Below are 19,148 nucleotides of genomic sequence, written 5' to 3'. Positions count from 1 at the left end.
TGACATTCTGTTAACTTTGCCTGTTACCCACTGCACCTGCTCACTGCAAACTGTTCACCAGGACTCTCAGATTTCTATGTTTTTTGAGCATTCGTAGTGCTATCTTAGTACTATCAGCAATTTTAATAAACATACCATAAGTCCCTTCATTCAAGTCATTTATATGAAATGCCAAATCTAGTTCTAACTGAATCTAATCCAGCTCTAAGTTCACTGATGACACAACAGTGGTTGGCTTCATCAACAACAATAATGAAACAGCATACAGGGATTGTGGAAAGGGTGGGAGTGGTCTTTGCCAATGCTGTAGGCACTGCGTATGCAACCCTTCTGAAAAATTATCCTGAATGGAGGGGAGAGAGACCACAACTATCCATTGCAGGGTCTTGTGATCTGATGCATCGTAATTCCCACACCAGGAGGTGATGTGGCTTGCCTGGACACTCTCGATGGCACTCAGATAGAATGGGGTAATAGTCTCCTCAGGAAGTGCAGGTGCAGTTGTGCTCTCTTGGCTAAAGATGTAGTGTTGAGGGACCAGGTGAGGTAGTCTGTAATATGCACACCAATAACCTGGTGCTCCTGACTCTCTCCACAGAGGAGCCGTTGATGTGCAGTAAGGAATGGTCACCCACACCTTCCTGAATTCCACAATCATCTCTGTAGTCTTGTCCATGTTGAGAATTGGGTTGTTTTGTTTATATCTGTCCACAAGCTCGTTAGAAGGGTGAGATGGAATTTGACTGAAATATTTGAGATCATGGGGAGAGCTTGATGGCTCTGTGCCTGTACTCACTGGGGTTTAGAAGAATGATGGGTGGATCTTATTGAAACCTATGGAATGTTGAAAGGTCTGGATACAGTGAACATAGAGAGGAGGTTTCCTATAGTGGAAGAGTCTAGGGCCAAAGGTCACAGCCTCGGAACTAAGGGAGGTCTATTTAGAACAGAGATGAGGAAAAAATTATTCAGCCAGAGGGTGGTGAATCTGTGGAGTTCTTCACCACAGGTGGCTGTGCAAGTCAAGCCATTGGGTATATTTAAGGTGGAGGTTGATAGGTTCTTGATTAATCTGGGTGTCAAAGGTGATGGGGTAAAGGCGGGAGAATGGGGTTGAGCGGGATAATAAATCAGCCATGACGGAATAGATGAGCAAATGGACCAAATGGCCTAATTCTGCTCCTTGGTCTTATGCTCTAAAATATATCAAAGGTATAAGACAAGGACATTTCTTAAGAAATATACTTTATTGTCGCCAAACAATTGATACTAGAACATACAATCATCATAGCGATATTTGATTCTGCGCTTCCCGCTCTCTGGATTCCAAATCAATAGTAAATATTAAAAATTTAAAAATTATAAATAGAAAATAGAAAAATGGAAAGTAAGGTAGTGCAAAAATACCGAGATGCAGCTCTGGATATTTGGAGGGTACGGCCCAGATACAAGTCAGGATCCTTTCAGCAGTCTTATCACAGTTGGAAAGAAGCTGTTCCTAAATCTGGCCGTATGAGTCTTCAAGCTCCTGAGCCTTCTCCCGGAGGGAAGAGGGACGAGAAGTGTGTTGGCTGGGTGGGTCCTGTCCTTGATTATCCTGGCAGCACTGCTCCGACAGCGTGCGGTGTAAAGTGAGTCCACGGACGGAAGATTGGTTTGTGTGATGTGCTGCACTGTGTTCATGATCTTCTGCAGCTTCTTCCGGTCTTGGACAGGACAACTTCCATACCAGGTTGTGGTGCACCCTAGAAGAGTGCTTTCTATGGTGCATCTATAAAAATTAGTGAGGGTTTTAGGGCACAGGCCAAATTTCTTTACCTTTCTCAGGAAGTAAAGGCGCTGGTGGGCCTTCTTGGCAGTGGACTCTGCTTGGTTGGACCAAGTCAGGTCATTTGTGATATTGACCCCGAGGAAGTTAAAGCTTTTGACCTGTTCCACCTGCGCACCACCGATGTAAATTGGGTCATGTGAATTCTTTTTGAACTTTATCAGAGCAACTAAGGATGTCTAGCCATTCTTTGGGATGGTGGGTATGACTAAAGATATTTGACAGATTATTCATTCTATCTTTTCACTTGTTGATATCTCCATTCTTTTATGAGGAATATTTCTACGTTATCTGTTAGCTCTCTAACAAAGCATCTGGCCATTGCCAATTTGGTTTCTGTTGGTTGCCATGATAATTTTTCCTTTTACCATGCAATGGTATCCCTATCTGAGAACACTGACCTAATGCAACACAGATCCATGCAGGCCACACAGAATTGTGCAACCTATGTGTGGACTGAGAGCTTGTGGCTGAGAAATCCACTCCTGGAGAAATATTTTCATTCTGTGCCATTGCCCAGCCTTATTCTGAAACAAAGTGGACAATTGTTAATGCATCTGCAAAATGCATATAAAGGACATAAAAGCTAATTGATATGCTCTTGTAGAGATTGGATTGCCCTGTGGATGCCCAGAGGAAATGCAGGGCAGCTTGCATCTTACCATGAACTGCTGCAGGCCACAGACAGTACAGGCTACGGTAGGAAACTTTGTCACGTGGTGTGAGCAGAATTATCTGCAGCTTAATGTGAAAAAGACTAAGGAGCTGGTGGTAGACCTGAGGAGAGCTAAGGTACCGGTGACCCCTGTTTCCATCCAGGGGGTCAGTGTGGACATGGTGGAGGATTACAAATACCTGGGGATACGAATTGACAATAAACTGGACTGGTCAAAGAACACTGAGGCTGTCTACAAGAAGGGTCAGAGCCGTCTCTATTTCCTGAGGAGACTGAGGTCCTTTAACATCTGCCGGACGATGCTGAGGATGTTCTACGAGTCTGTGGTGGCCAGTGCGATCATGTTTGCTGTTGTGTGCTGGGGCAGCAGGCTGAGGGTAGCAGACACCAGCAGAATCAACAAACTCATTTGTAAGGCCAGTGATGTTGTGGGGATGGATCCGGACTCTCTGACGGTGGTGTCTGAAAAGAAGATGCTGTCCAAGTTGCATGCCATCTTGGTCAATGTCTCCCATCCACTACATAATGTACTGGGTGGACACAGGAGTACATTCAGCCAGCGACTCATTCCACTGAGATGCAGCACAGAGCGTCATAGGAAGTCATTCCTGCCTGTGGCCATCAAACTTTACAACTCCTCCCTTGGAGGGTCAGACACCCTGAGCCAATAGGCTGGTCCTGGACTTATTTCATAATTTACTGGCATAATTTACATATTACTATTTAACTATTTATGGTTTTATTACTATTTATTATTTATGGTACAACTGTAACGAAAACCAATTTCCCCCGGGATCAATAAAGTATGACTATGACTCTGACAACGAAGTCAGTCAGGCGGCATCCATGTAAAGAGAAAGAGTTGGTTTTTCAAGTCAACAACCAATTGTAAGAACTTAAAAACAGATTAAAAGTAGTTTTCCAATGCAGAGAAGGCAATGGCAGGGTTAGAACAAAGGGATAAGTTGTAGGAGATGTCTGGTGGTGAAATCTGGTGTCAGGGCCATCTCAGATTCAGGAATGAACTGAAGCTGACTTCCCTGAGAATGCCATCTTGTTCCATTTCATTTCAAAGTCAGTTCAGGCACATTCACTTGATTTACACCTAACATATCCACACTACACACTCCCCTTCTTACAGGATTTTCCCAATACAAAGGAAGTAAAAACAGTATGCCTGATAACTTGTCACTGCTAACAATGAGAACACGTGTTAGCCAATGTTGATATCTGATTCTTTGACCGTCACATCTCTGGGTTTTGCTTTGCAGGTAGCAGCGTATTTTGGCTACACAGTGACTGTCCTGGATATAAACAGTGATGGGTAAGGATCCGTCCACTCTCTCTCCAAAATAAGATGCAACTATTGGCTTGTGAATATTTGCTGGATTGTTGAACCCTTTCCAAACAGCTCAAGGGATCAATATTGCAGGCATATTTAAAATCAGGATAATTTTCATAAATCCATTATATTGCTTTTACCATAATGTATTCAAAGTTATTTATTTCCATTAAATGTTAGAGATTATTTGATACTTTCCAGTGATGGTCTGAAATTTCCCATGGATTGACAGCTCAGTTCAGCTCCCTGCATTTGTTGAAGTCACTTGTATGTGAAACCCCGCTGGATTCCTTGGCTGTGTAACTCCAGGGAAGACACACTCCGGTCCCGCCAAACCCATGAGAATGAGACGACTCTCCCAGCCCAAACCCCGGTTTGTGTGGATGCTGAGTAATTTGCAGCCCTGTTACAACTCAGTGCCAAGAAATAACAGACAGCACACTGCATATGATTAAAGGAATTATATTTATGAATCTTACTTAACTAAAGGATTAGTATGGAAAGAAAGAAAAAAGGGCCCATTCTAATTAAACAGTCAAACGTGCACAAACTGCAGCTCATCTTGACCTTGTCTGTCACTAATGTGCTGGGCCCTCTGTCTGCACGAATACACACACCACCTTCTGAACATTGCTCACAATCCATCTCGAACAAATGGGTCTCCCCACCGGGTCGTATCCTACAACTGGTTCTCTCCAGCATCTTCTCTCGCCCTCTCATACCGAACAAAAGATCCAAGACCAACCTTAGTGTCCCTTACCAAAAACCCTCCCCCTACCCCCCCCCATTCCACCATCCTAATTGGATGGCACACATTCCTCATCATCCCTTATCTTCATCAATAACCCAAACAGACTGACAGCAGAACAGATTGTTCTTACAGAACTGCAAGGACCTGGACTCATTGTAATTTGCCTATTGCCACAATAGGTCAAAGGCAGATGCAATCTCAATGGCTCTTCACACAGCTTTAGACCACCTGGACAACACAAACACCTATGTCAGGATGCTGTTTATTGACTATAGCTCAGTTTTTAACATCATCATTCCCACAATCCTGATCAATAAGTTGCAGAACCTGAACCTCTGTCCCTCCCTCTGCAATTGGATCCTCAGCTTCCTAACTGGACGACCACAATCTGTGTGGATTGGCGATAATATCTCCTCCTCGCTGACGATCAACACTGGTGCACCTCAGAGGTGTGTGCTTAGCCCACTGCTCTACTGTCTATATACCCATGACTTTGTGGCTAGGCATAGTCAAATACCATCTATAAATTTGTTGATGTTACAACCATTGTTGGTAGAATCTCAGATGGTGATGAAAGGATGTACAGGAGTGAGATATGCCAACTAGTGGAATGGTGTCACAGCAACAACCTGGCACTCAATGTCAGTAAGACGAAAGAGCTGATTGTGGACTCCAGGAAGGGTAAGATGAAGGAACACATACCAATCCTCATAGAGGGATCAGAAGTGGAGAGAGTGAGCAGTTTCAAGTTCCTGGGTGTCAAGACCTCTGAGGATCTAACCTGGTCCCAACATATTGATGCAGTTATAAAGAAGGCAGGACAGTGGCTATCGTAAACACAAAATAATCTGCAGATGCTGTTGTCAAAGGAACACTCACAATGCGCTGGAGGAACTCAGCAAGTCAGTCAGCATCAGTTGAAAAGATTAGTCGACGTTTCGGGCTGAAACCCTTCCTCAGGACTGAAGGAAGAACTTTGGGGAGGGTTTGAAGAATGCTGGTAGTTGAAAAAAAGTAATTTTAAAGACAAAGGGGTGGGGGAGGGGAAGCAGGGAGGTGATTGGCAGGAGAACAATGCGAAGTAGTAGAAGGAGGCGGAACTATGAGGGAGGTGATGTGAAATAGGGATAGAGGAAGGGAGGGGGAGAGAGGGTGGAGGATAGAGGACAGTGGCTATACTTCATTTGGAGTTTGAGGAGATTTGGTACGTTACCAAAAACACTCAAAAATTTCTATAGATGTACCATGGAGAGCATTCTGATGGGCTGCATCTGTGTGTGTGTGTGTGTGGGGGGTGGGGGAACGGTGTGGTTACTGCACAGGACTGAAAGAAGCAGCAGAGAGTTGTAAATCTAGTCAGCTCTATCTTGGGTACCAGCCTCCATAGTATCCAGGACATCTTCAAGGAGCAGTGTCTCAGAAAGGCACTGTTCATTATTAAGGACCTCCAGCACCCAGGACATGCCCTTTTCTCACTGTTACCATCAGGTAGGAGGTACAGAAGCCTGAAGGCACACACTCAGCGATTCAGGAACAGCTTCTTTCGCTCTGCCATCCGATTCCTAAATGGACATTGAATCTGGGAACACTACCTCACTTTTTAAATATATATTATTTCTGTTTTTGCATTATTTTTAATCTATTCAATATACATATATGTACTTACTGTAATTTATTTATTTGTTTTTTTCTTTCTATATTATCATGTATTGCATTGAACTGCTGCTGCTAAGTTAACAAATTTCACAACAAATGCCAGTGATAATAAACCTGATTCTGATTCTGGCCCAGGTCCTTTCAGTTTATTTTATTGTTATATTATTACTGGCTATTTATGGACCTCTCTGTCTGTTATGCAGGAGAGATGATATTTTAGTTGGAGCTCCACTGTTTATGAGCCGAGGACAGGATGGCAAACTGCATGAGCTTGGGCAGATGTACGTTTATTTACAGGAGAAACCTGGAGTCTTCGTAGAACCACCACAGACCTTAACAGGGACAGACAAATATGGCAGATTTGGAAGTGCCATCACTTCCCTTGGGGACCTGGATTATGATGGATACAAAGGTAAGACATACACAAGACAGCAGTGGGTAAATTTTACAGATTTTGCACAGAGGTAAAATTTACAGTTCTAGGGGACATGTGCACCAAATGCAAATGTAAAATTACATTTTAAAACGATTTTTCTCTCTCTGCTCCAACTTGTAGCTAAGAGAGTCATTTGCTGATTCAACCTACAAACCCACTGTAACTGAGCTGTAGCATCTACAAAGGTCTCAGGTCAAATGGTTTGCATTCTGCCAGCAGTGCAAAGAGTATATTGCATTTAATCCCGGACCATTTGAGACCTGGGAAATGCTGGAGAGTAATTCTTGTTGGAACTTGACTATTTTCTGGGAAATTATAACATTGATCTCCCTTGGCTTTAACCTTATTTCATTTCTTTGTTTATTCTTGATTCCTTGTTTGGGTGTGGGTATAATGAAGCCTGTAGTTCAGTGCTCCTTTCAGATTCCAAACTCACCATCAGCTGTTTAGTTTGTTTGTGTTATGCCCTTGTAATTATTTCAATTAATATTAATTGCATACAGATAATCAGCTGTGGATTGTAGAATGGCTACCCGATGGCTTTTTAGAGCAGCTTGTGGTTGAGTCCACGAGGGGAAAGATTATTCTGGATTGGGTATTGTGTAATGAATTGGATTTGATTAGGGAGCCTTAAGGTAAAGGAACCCTTAGGGACCAGCAACCACGAGGAGCAGAGCTAGACGTGGGATGCTGACTCGAGGTGGCTGAGTTGGCTTGACTGGAAGCTGGCTGTGTTTTGCTTGATGCGTGAGTGTGTTTTGGAACCTGTTGAGGGAAAAAGAGTGAGGAAGGAACGGAAATTGCTGGGAGGGGGTCATGTGGGTCCGGTAATGGCGGACAAGATAAGAGGCGGGGTTGAGGGAAAGAAAGTGGAGAAGGAGAGGGATAGAGACTTGGGACCAGAGGTAGGCAGCTGGGGAGACGTGGATTATTGTGAAGGGAAAAATAAAGGGAATGAGGAGGTAGTGAGGGGGTCGGATGAATAAAAACCAAGACAAAGGGAATAAAAGAATAAGAAATGATAGTGGAGAAAGCTCTGAAAGTGAGGAAGATGAACAAGCTCAGAGAGGAGGTGTTGTCATAATTAGGTTTAATGAGAAGGCTCAGGGACATATGAAGAAAATTAACCCGTTTGTGCTAACAACAACTCTGACAAATAAGATAGGGGAAATAGTATTTGCAAAAGTCCTTAATGATGGCAACTTATTGGTAAGATGTGCGAATGAGGAACAACTTGAGAAAGCACTCAAGCTAAAAGAGATAGGAAAATGCAAGGTGGAATACACAGGGAGGGTGGGAGCACAAAATAGTGGTTGTAAAGGAGTGATTACGGGTATACCAATGAATATAAATATGGAGGAGATAAAGAGGAATATCAAAGGAGGGAAAGTAATGAATGTTCAAAGACTGAAAACAACAAAGGAGGGAGTGAAAAAGGAAAGTGAATCAGTATTGATTGAATTTGAAGAAGAAAGAGTGCCAAGGAAGGTGTTCCTGGGTTTCATGAGTTACCCAGTAAGGGTGTATGTGCCAAAGCCACTGTGGTGCTATAATTGTCAAAGGTTTGGACACGTGGCTAAAAACTGTAAAAGGCAGAGGAGATGTGCTAGATGTGGGGGTGATCATGAATATGGAAAGTGCGGAACAGGAGTTCAACCAAAATGCTGCAATTGTGGAGGAGCTCATAATGTTGCATATAGTGGGTGTGCGGTTGTGAGACGGGAGACTAAAATTCAAGAAATAAGAGTGAAAAGAAAGATCACTTATGCAGAAGCTGTAAGAATGTCAAGAGAACAGAATAATGCTCCTAATGAACAGGGAGCAATAGGGATACGAGAGATGCAACAAAGAACAAATGACAGGATTTATGTAGACAAAAAGGCTCCAGTAACATTCATTGCAGGAGTGATTAATAGTACTGCTGAGGTAAAGTCAAAAAGTGACAAAATTCAGCTGGTGGTAAAAGCAGCAGTAAACCATTTAGGGTTAGTAGGACTGACATGGGAGGAAGTGAGGGAGAACCTCAGTAATCAGTCAAGCCAGGAAGTGTCATGTGTTGGTTAATACTAATTATGGTGATTCTTTTACAATGGAATGCAAGGAGCTTACTGGCCAATAGCCAGGAATTCAAGCACTTTATTAAAGAAATGGTTGTAAAACCGGATGTAGTGTGTATTCAGGAAACTTGGTTGAAACCAACTTTAGACTTTGTGGTATATGGGTATACAATGATAAGGAAAGATAGAAATCTAGGGGGAGGAGGGGGTTGTGCTATGTTAATCAAGCAAGGTATACCATATAGGGTACTGGAAAAAGGAGATGATCAGGAATACATAGTGGTGGAAGTGTGGGAGAGAGGGGAGGGAGTGGTTATAATTAACTACTACAATCCATGTAAAAGGTTGGATTTGGACAGCCTATTAAAGATACAAGGACAAAACAGACATAAAGTAGCGTGGTGTGCAGATTTCAATGCTCATAGCACAATATGGGGGGGGGGGGGGATCAGATTACAGATCCAAATGGAAAGGTAATTGAAGATTTGATGGAAGAAAGGGATTTGGTGTGTATGAATGATGGTAGCAGCACAAGGATAGATATAACAACAGGAACTGAGTCAGTGTTAGATATTACGTTAGTGTCTAATACCTTGGCTGGCATTAGTAACTGGGGAGTTTGGACTGCTTCAACAGTAGGCAGTGATCACTACCCAGTTTTGTGTTCAGTGGGTGAAAGAGTTGAAGTAAGACCAGGTGGCGGAATCCCAAAGTGGGTGTTTGAAAAAGCTGATTGGGGTAAGTTCCAGAAGTTGAGTGAAGAAGGGTTGACAAAGATTGATATTTCTGGAAATGTAGATGAATTAAACAGTCAGGTGACTTCAGCAATTATCATGACAGCAGAAGGATCTATTCCCAGGAGTAAAAATAGGATGAATAGAAAACTGGTACCATGGTGGACAGAGGAATGTTGTCAGGCTGTAAAAAACAGAAATAGAGCATTCAGGCTACTTAAAATAACCCATAATATGCAGCATTTGGTTCAATACAAGAAAGCACAGGCAGTGGTGAGAAGAACTATACGTCAAGCTAAAAGGGCAAGTTGGAGGAGTTTTTGCGACAAGGTAGGAAGAACAACACTTGTGGGAGAGATATGGGGAATGATTAAGAGGATGGGAGGAGATAGAAGGGAATGGGAATATCCAGTAATGATATCTGAGGACGAAACTGCAGTCTCCAGTAGGGATAAGGCTGAGGTCATGGCCAAGTCATTTGTACTGATACACAGTTCAGAAAATTTGTCTGAAGAAGGGAGAAGAAGAAGGGAAAGAATAATGAGCCAACACCCAGGTGTGTTAAGCAGGAGGGGAGGAACAGATGATATAATTGATGATCCATTTACATTAGCAGAAATGGTGAGAGCAATAAAGAGATCGAGACCAACCTCCCCAGGGAAAGATCTGATATGCTCTGTGATGCTAAAAAATCTAGGAGAAGGAGTGCTCTTGAAGTTGCTGCATTTTTATAACAGTGTGGGAAGAGGGAAGATTACCAAGTGCATGGAAAGAAGCAGTAGTAATTCCAATAAGGAAGCCTGGCAAGGATCTGTCAAAACCCACTAGCTACAGACCAATTGCATTAACATCAAGTATATGTAAGATAATGGAAAGGATGGTAACAGAAAGGTTATCATATGAGCTTGAGAAAAGGGGAATGCTGGCAAGTTATCAGAGTGGTTTTAGAAAGGGAAGGAATTCCATGGACTCAGTGATTATGTTAGAGACTGAAATAAGGAAGGCCCAGGCAAATAGAGAGTCAGTAGTGGCAGTGTTCTTTGACATTGAAAAAGCTTATGATATGATGTGGAAGGAAGGATTATTAATTAAACTGCACAAGATGGGGGTTGGTGGGAGAGTTTTTAATTGGATTAAAGATTTTTTGTTTGGTAGAAAAATTCAAGTTCGGATTGGATCAGAATTATCAAAACAGTACATAGTGGAAAATGGCACACCTCAAGGTAGTGTGATTAGCCCGTTACTTTTCATCATTATGATCAATGATGTCTTCACAAAGGTACCAGTGGATATAGGTAGGTCACTGTTTGTGGATGATGGGGCCTTGTGGAAAAGAGGCAGGAACATGGACCATATAATCAGGAAACTACAAGAAGCAATTGATGAAGTGGTGGAGTGGGGTTATGATTGGGGATGTAGATTTTCAGTAGACAAAACTCAATCTGTATTTTTTACCAGGAAAAGGGTTGAGGTTGGGAAGAAGTTAAGGATATATGGGGTTGAATTAGAAAGGGTTGCATCATTTAAATTTCTGGGAGTTATATTTGATTCACGATTAACATGGGCAGACCATATCAGGAAAGTTGAGGAGAAATGTAAAAAAGTAATAAATGTGATGAGATGTTTGACTGGTAGGGAATGGGGAGCAAGTTGTTCAGCTTTGAAGAGAATGTATGTGGCTTTAGTAAGATCTGTATTGGATTATGGAAATATAGTATATGGATCAGCAGCTAGGTCTCTTATAAGGAAACTGGATGTGATTCAGGCTCAGGCCTTGAGAGTGTGCAGTGGGGCTTTTAAAACGTCACCAGTGTCAGCCCTACAGGTAGAAATGGGAATAATGCCTTTGGAACTAAGAAGGATGCAACTGATGGCAAACTACTGGGCTAACTTGCAGGGGCACAATGATTCTCACCCTACTAAAGGAGTGTTGCAGGAGTGCTGGGAAAATGGGAGGTTTCAGAGGGATACCTTTAGTTGGGTAGGGAATGATATCGCGAAAGAATGTGGAGTATTTGATCTGAGGATAAGTCCTTCAGTAGTTTATCCGATTGTAGCTCCATGGAAGCTTGTATGGCCTGACATAGACTGGCATTTGTTAGAGGTAAAAAGGAAAGAAAGATATAAAACAGATTTGGTAAACGCATTTAACTGTCATGTGATGGAAAAGTATAGTGATTATACTCACATTTATACAGATGGTGCGAAGGAACCTGCAACAGGAGTGACAGGGTTTGGGGTGGTTATACCAGCAAAAGAAATTGGAATCAGCAGAAGAACATCTAATAAGTTAGGGGTGTTTACAGTGGAGATGCTGGCGGTGTTGGTTGCGTTGCAATGGGTGCAGAAAGCCAGACAAGCCAAAGCATCGATATGTTCAGATTCATCCTCAGTTCTAGCAAGTTTAAGGTCTTTTCAGACAAACAGTCGGCAAGATGTACTTTATGAAGTCTTTCAGTTAGTTACAAGAATTGCAAATCAGGGAGGTCAGGTAAAATTTCTATGGGTTCCAGCACATATAGGGGTGAAGGGGAATGAGAGGGTGGATGAGTTGGCAAAGAGGGCATTAAAGAAAGAAAATGTGGAAATGCACATTAGTATCAGTAAAGCAGAGGTTAAGTGTGTAATCTGGGAAAAAGTCAACCGAATGTGGCAAGAAAGATGGGACAGGGAGGGGAAAGGGAGGCATTTATATCAAATACAAAAGAGTGTTGCAGTTACTAGGGTAGGTAATGGAAACAGAAGAGAGGAAATTGTGTGGACTAGGTTAAGGCTGGGGCATTGTGCATTAAACAAAACATTGAAAATGATAGGGAAACACCAGACAGGATTGTGTGAGGAATGTCAGGAAGAGGAGTCAGTAGAACATGTAGTTTTGTGTTGCAGGAAGTATGGGATACAGAGAGAGATGATGAGAAATAAATTAAGGGAGTTGGGATTGCAAGAATTCACATTAAAAGGGTTGCTGGGCATGGGTGAGAGAGCACAAGTCCGGGTATTTTTAGCATTTTTAAGGGGAACAGGGGTTTTTTATAGAATATGACGAATAAACAGGAATAGGATACTAGGATGGTCAAAGATGGGAGGGTGAAGTGTGTGTGTGTGTGTGTGTGTGTGGTATGTCATGTATGTCTAGTGCACATTCTGGAGCAGAGGCACCATTAAGCTGGATGCCAACCGCCGTAAAACAAGATACAGACAGACAGACAGACCAGCAACCATATTATGATCGCATTCACCCTGCAGTTTGAGAGGGAGCAGCTAAAGTCAGATATATCAGTATTACAGTGGAGTAAAGGAAATTATAGAGGCATGAGAGAGGAGCTGGCCAAAGTTGATTAGAAGGGGACACTAGCAGGGATGATAGCAGAACAGCAACGGCTGGAGTTTCTGGGGGACATTCAGAAAGTGCAGGAAAGATATATCCCAAAGAAAAGGAGGATGAGGCAACCGTGGCCTGCAAGGGAACTCAAAAACAACATAGAAACAAAAGAGAGGGCATATAATAAAGTGAAAATTAGTGGAAGTTATAGGATTAGAAAACCTTTTAAAAACTAACAGGTCAGTTAAATATCCATAAGCAGGGTAAAGATGAAATATGAAGGTAAGCTAGACAATAATATCAAAGAGGATACCAAAAGTTTTTTTCAGATATATAAAGAGCAAAAAGAGGTGAGAGTAGGAATCGGACTGCTGGAAAATGACACTGAAGAGGTAGTTATGGGAGGACAAATAAAATGGCAGACAAACTGAATAAGTATTTTGCATCCATCTTCACTTTGGAAGACATTAACAGTATACTGGAAATGTGAGAGTATTGGGGGCAGAAGTGAGTGTCATTGCAGTTACGAGGGAAAAGGTGCTTCAGAAACTGAAAGGTCCGAAGATAGGTAGGTCACCTGGACCAGACGGTCTACACCCCAGAGTTCTGAAAGAAATGGTTGAAGAGATTGTAGTGGCATTAGTAATGATCTTTCAAGAATCACTAGATTCTGGCATTGTTCTGGAGGACTGGAAAACTACAAATGTCACTCCAAGAGGGGAGGGAAGCAAAAGAAAGGAAATTATAGGCTAATTAGCCTGACTTCAGTGGCTGGGAAGATCTTAGAGTCAATTGTTAAGGTTGTGGTTTCGGAGTACATGGAAGCGCATGATAAAATAGGCCAAAGTCAGCATGGTTTCCTTGAGGGAAAATTTTGCCTGACGAATCTGTAGGAATTCTTTGAGAAAATAACAAAGCAGGATAGACAAAGGAGAATCAGTTGATGTTGTGTACTTGGATTTTCAGAAAGCGTTTGACAAGATGAGGAAGCAGGGAGGCTGCAGAAGGACTTGGACATATTAGCAGAGTAGACAAAGTAGTGGCAGATGGAGTACTGTGTTAGGAAGTGTATGGTTTGCTCATGTACTTTGTAAGAAAGGACAAAAGTGCAGCCTTTTTTCTAAACAGAGAGAAAATTCAAAACTCCAAGGTGCAAAGGGACTTGGGAGTCCTCATGCAGGATTCCCTAAAGGTTCATTTGCAGGTTGAGTCAGCGGTAAGAGTGGTAAATACAATGTTAAAATTCATTTCGAAAGAACTAGAATATAAAAACAAGGATGCAATGCTGAGGCTTTAGGAAGCTCTGGTGAGGCCTCACTTGAGTATTGTGAGCAGTTAGTAGCCCCTTATCTGAGAAAGTACGTGCTGACGTTGGATAGGGTTCAGAGGAGGTTCACAAGAATGATTCTGTGACTGAAGGGATAATCGTATGAGGAGCGTTTGATGGCTCTGGGCCTGTATTCACTGGAATTCAGAAGAATGAGGGGAGAATCTAATTGAAACCTATCAAATGGTGAAAGGCCTAGATAGAGAGGAAGTGGAGAAGATGCTTCCTTTCATAGAAATCTACAGCACAATACAGGCCCTTCAGCCCACAATGTTGTGCTGACCATGTAACTTTGGGAGATGCGTGGGGGAGTCTAGGACCAGAGATTGCAGCCTCAGAATAGAGGGACTTCAATTTAGAGTGGAGATGAGGATGAATTTCTTTAGCCAGAGTGTGGGGAATCTGTGGAATTTGTTGCCACAAGTGGCTGTGGAGATCAAGTTATTGGGTATGGTTAAGGTAGAGGTTGATAGATTCTTGATTAGTCAGGGCATGAAAGATTATAGGGAGATGGCAGGAGAATGGGGTTAGGAGGGAAAATGGATCAGCCATGATGAAATGGCAGAGCAGACTCAATGGGCCAAATGGCCTAATTCTGCTCCTATCTCTTATAGTCATATGGTCTTATGCAATTGTCCCATGTCTAATTACACAGGAGCCGACTTGGGGAGTGGGGTAAGATTATGAGAGGGCATGTGGTATGAAGTAGATTAACAATCTGGTTTTTCAAACTATTTACAAGTCTTTATACATTGAGTCATATATGTTATATTGTATATCCCCTAGATAAGATTATAGCCCTCTGAATTGCTTCCCTACAAATCATCTGAACTCCTCCTGTTACAATATGACAGAGATCAAGTCTTGGAAATGATCTAATTCTATGCCCCAAGTAAATGCATAACTCCCACTTCTTTCAAAAGCAAAAGCTATAAGTGAAATTCAGAGATTATCGAACAATACTGAGGATTATAGATGAAAGGGAGATGAAGAGGACTTTGTTCATACCTTTATTTAATTTTACTTATCGAGATACAGTGCAGAATAGTCCCTTCTGGCCCTTTGAGCCTCTCCACCCAGCAACCCCCAATTTAACCCTGCCTAATCACAGGACAGCTTACAATGATCAATTAACCTATCAACTGGTAGGTCTTTGGACTGTGGGAGGAAACCAGAGCACCTGGAGGAAATGTACAGATTCCTTACAGGCAGAGGTGGGGATTGAACCCGGCCTGCTGGTACTGTAAAGCGTTGTGCTGACCTCTAAGCTACCATGCTGCCTCTAGAACTGCAATATTTTCTTCCTATTGAAGCTACTTGTATTCTTTATTTAAAGTACACCTGCTGACATAATCTTTGCCAATGCCTGAGTTAGATTGTAATGGGATACCACTATCTCTACAGATGTAGCAGTTGGAGCCCCATTTGCTGGTGAAGATGGTAAAGGAAGGGTGTTTATTTACCTGGGACATGCGACTGGCCTCTATCAAAAGCCTTTTCAAGAACTGAAGGGAATTTGGACTCCTGATGTGATATCAGCAGGATTTGGCTTCGCATTGAAAGGAGGTTCGGATATTGATGAAAATAATTTCCCAGGTAAAGTTTTAAATCTCCATGTTTCTTGGATATCGTTGTATAGCTCAAAATATATTTTTAACTTATTTAAACACTGTAAAATGTTGGACATAAGCTGAGCATTTCTCATTGATGGTTTCGTAATATCAATGCTCTTTCGGAATGAAAGGTATTGGAGGGGTAGGGAGAAGCAAAGGTAGGTCTCCAGAAAGCAGATCCACTGAATGAAGTCACCTTATAGTGATACTGAACAGGGCCTTTCCAGACAAGCAAATAGAAATGAGTAAACTGTACATTGGGGAGTAATAACCATACCTGGTTGTTCTTGAGGAACAACCTATCTCTTAGTAGCCTGTTATAAATGTGCTCGGTTAACCCATGTTTATAGAAGGAAAAATAGGATACCCAGGATTGTCTTCCATAAACTTTCAGTTATTTCATATTTTCAGATTAGGTGTAGCCTGGGAAATAGAGATGTAAATCACATGGAAACATAACAGCCAGTGTAGATTAAATTAGCTGTTGAATTCAGTGCATTTTGTTGCACAGCAGAGGAAAAAAAAACTATTGGTGTGAAGGCTGTTGTAATGCTTAACATCTGAGATGGTGCACTAAAACTAGCACAAGGAAATCGGAAGGATTGCATGGGTTCTAAAGAGCGAGCATGTTTAACTGGGGCACTACCCTGTAGTATGAGCTGACAGCACTCTCTAGTGGAGAACCTAAAATTCACTAAAAAAAAACAGTGATCGCTCTATTAGGTACACCTGCTTGTATACAAATATCTAATAAGCCAATCATGTGGCAGCAACTCAATGCATGAAAGCATGGTCAAGAAGTTCAGTTGTTCACACCAAACATCAGAATGGGGAAGTATTGTGATCTAAGTGACCTTGACCATGGAATGATTGCTGGTGCCAGGCGGAGTGGTTTGAGTATCTCAGAAACTGTTGATCTCCTAGGATTTTCACATTCAACGGTGTCTAGAGTTAGATGTGGCACGCTAGCATAACACTATTACAGCACCAGTGACTTGGGTTCAATTTCCACCACTTTCTGTAAGGAGTTTGTACACTCTCCCCGTGGCTGTGTGGGCTTCCTCCAAGGGCTCTGGTTTCACCGCATGTTCCAAAGATGATGAGTCAGTAGGTTAGTTGATCTCATGGGTATAATTGGGTAGCGCAGGCTCGTTGGGCCAGAAGGGCCTGTTACCCTGCTGTGTTGCTAAATAAAAATAAAGTTTACAGAGAATGGTACAAAAACATCGAAAAACATCCAGTGAGCAGCAGGTCGGTGGTTGAAGCTGCCCTGTTAATGAGGGAGTCAGAGGAGAATAGCCAGACTGGTTCAAGTTTACAGGAAGATGTCAGTAACTGAAATAACCAGCTGTTACGACAGTGGTGTGCAGAAGCACACCTATAGGAGGCACTACATGTCAAGCCTTGAGGTGGATGGTCTACAGCAGCGGAAGGCAATGTACATACACTCAGTGGCACTTTATTAGGTACAGGAGGTATCCAGTAAATGACCACTGGCTGTATAAGCAGATGATTGATTGTTTTATATTCTTGAAGAATATTTCCGAGTAATGTTTTAGCAAGGGCAAAATAAAAAGGTACACATTCCATGTAGCCTGGCAGTTTTGTTATTGTCTGTGAAGTAAATGAAAACCAGGCAAATAATTTATTAAAAGTGAAATTTGCCTTTTGAAGTGATGTAGGATTTCAGCTGTGCCACCAAGACCTGGCTGCCCATTTAATTATCAATTCAATAAATTGGATCAGTTGTGGACTAATTATGAAAACTGGCCTTTGTTGCCAATGAGGAAATATCCAACAGATTTGTTGCCATTGACAGTGAAAGCAATTTATCACCGACTCTGAGTTGAAAGAGGCTTCAGTCTCACATTATAAGGCTGCACCTTGAGCTTTCAGATGCAGACCTTCCCAGAGCAGAATGGAAACGAAGCTGGCCTTATGAGAGTTTCAAGCAAAGAAATTAAGTTTAGAACTTTCTTACAGTGATGTCACCAAAACAGGAGCAGTTCTTTGATATGGCCTAAATTGCTCTTAGAGATGAGCATTACTTCTAATTCAATTGAGCTGGAATTACACCAAAGATCAGGTCCAGTATCATGAAACAATGACTTGAAGATCAGCAGCATTTCTGCTGTACACAAACATAGAGTTTTCCTAATGCAGAGAGTATGCCAGCACAGTAGTGGAACTGTGTCAAGGTCAGTAAAAGCACCAAGTATCTAGACAAGCACTTGAATTACTGAGGCAGAAAAGGCAACAGTTCAGGTGCTGGTAAATAGAAAATGGTGAGCATTTTCTGTGCCTGTTTCTGTGCCATTTGACTCCATGACTGTGCCCCAGCATGGCAACAGCATTAGTGGGTCTCTGTTCCAGAGGAGTGACAGCGCCAATGTAATTAACTCGATCCTGCCCTGTCCAGCATGGTGTGTCTGTATCTACTGCACATTCAGCAACTTTGCTGTGCCATTGGCCAATGAGTTGTGAAAGCTGGTAATGAATAGCAATGTGTTATTTTGACCTCGGATGGGGTAAACAACCTTCAATACTTTGAGACAGTTTTATAACATCAGAGAAATTCACAGATACATCAGTGGGAACTTCTCATGACTACATGGTTAGTTGCGAGATGAAGCAGGTTCTTGGAGCTCCATGTAAGTGCCTTTATGTGTGCCCTTCCTTGTTTTACAGATTTGATTGTTGGTGCTCATGATGCCGATAATGTTCTGGTGTACAGGTGAGGACCTCCACACAACTTCAGCGTTTTTCTTCCACTTAATCAGCAGTCACCTCCCCAAGGATCTCTGTCTCTAATTAAGTATCCACTGAATTATTTCAATTGCCAATACACAGCCCTATCTCAACATGCACTAGCAGTATTCCAGAAGTTTAAGCGTGGCAGGGAGCATAAGTGTATGAAGTTACCATAATTAGAAGATTCTTGGGAAACTGAAAGTTACGAAGGTAGTTAGCTCACCTGGACCAGATTGTGCACACCCCAGGGTTCTGAAAGAAGTGGCTGAAGAGATTGTGGAGGCATTAGAAATGATCTTTCAAGAATCACTAGATTCTGATATGGTTCGGAGGAATGGAAAATTGCAAGTGCCATTCCACTCTTCAGGAAGGGAGAGAGGCAGCAGAAAGGAAACTATAGACCAGTTAGTCTGACCTCAGTGGTTGGGAAGATGCTGGAATCGATTGTTATGGATGTGTTTCGGAATACTTGGAGGCACATGATAAAATAGGCCGCAGTCAGCATGGTTTCCTTAATGGAAAATCTCGACAAATCTGTTGGAATTCTTTGAAGTAATAGCAAACAGGATAGACAAAGAAGAATCGGTGGATGTTGTGTACTTGGATTTTCAGAAGGCCTTTGACAAACTGCCACACAGGGGGCTGCTTAACAAAT

The 19,148-nt window shown here is 42.2% G+C and overlaps 1 protein-coding gene across 2 annotated transcripts in view; it reads left to right on the top strand.

Moving 5' to 3' along the window:
• The window catches only part of LOC140191463 (integrin alpha-8-like), a 168,530-nt gene that overhangs the window by 65,602 nt on the left and 83,780 nt on the right, over nucleotides 1-19,148 (top strand). For both annotated transcript variants that reach the window (XM_072248899.1, XM_072248900.1), the window contains 4 exons: nucleotides 3,776-3,828; nucleotides 6,457-6,665; nucleotides 15,534-15,725; nucleotides 18,431-18,476. In XM_072248899.1, coding sequence (XP_072105000.1) covers nucleotides 3,776-3,828; nucleotides 6,457-6,665; nucleotides 15,534-15,725; nucleotides 18,431-18,476 — 500 coding nt within the window. The remainder of the gene's footprint in view (nucleotides 1-3,775; nucleotides 3,829-6,456; nucleotides 6,666-15,533; nucleotides 15,726-18,430; nucleotides 18,477-19,148) is intronic.

Source organism: Mobula birostris, chromosome X (assembly GCF_030028105.1).
Source record: "Mobula birostris isolate sMobBir1 chromosome X, sMobBir1.hap1, whole genome shotgun sequence".
Taxonomy (NCBI): Eukaryota; Metazoa; Chordata; class Chondrichthyes; order Myliobatiformes; family Myliobatidae; genus Mobula; species Mobula birostris.
Note: the sequence above shows the minus strand (reverse complement) of the source record. Positions and strands in the feature narration are given on the sequence as shown.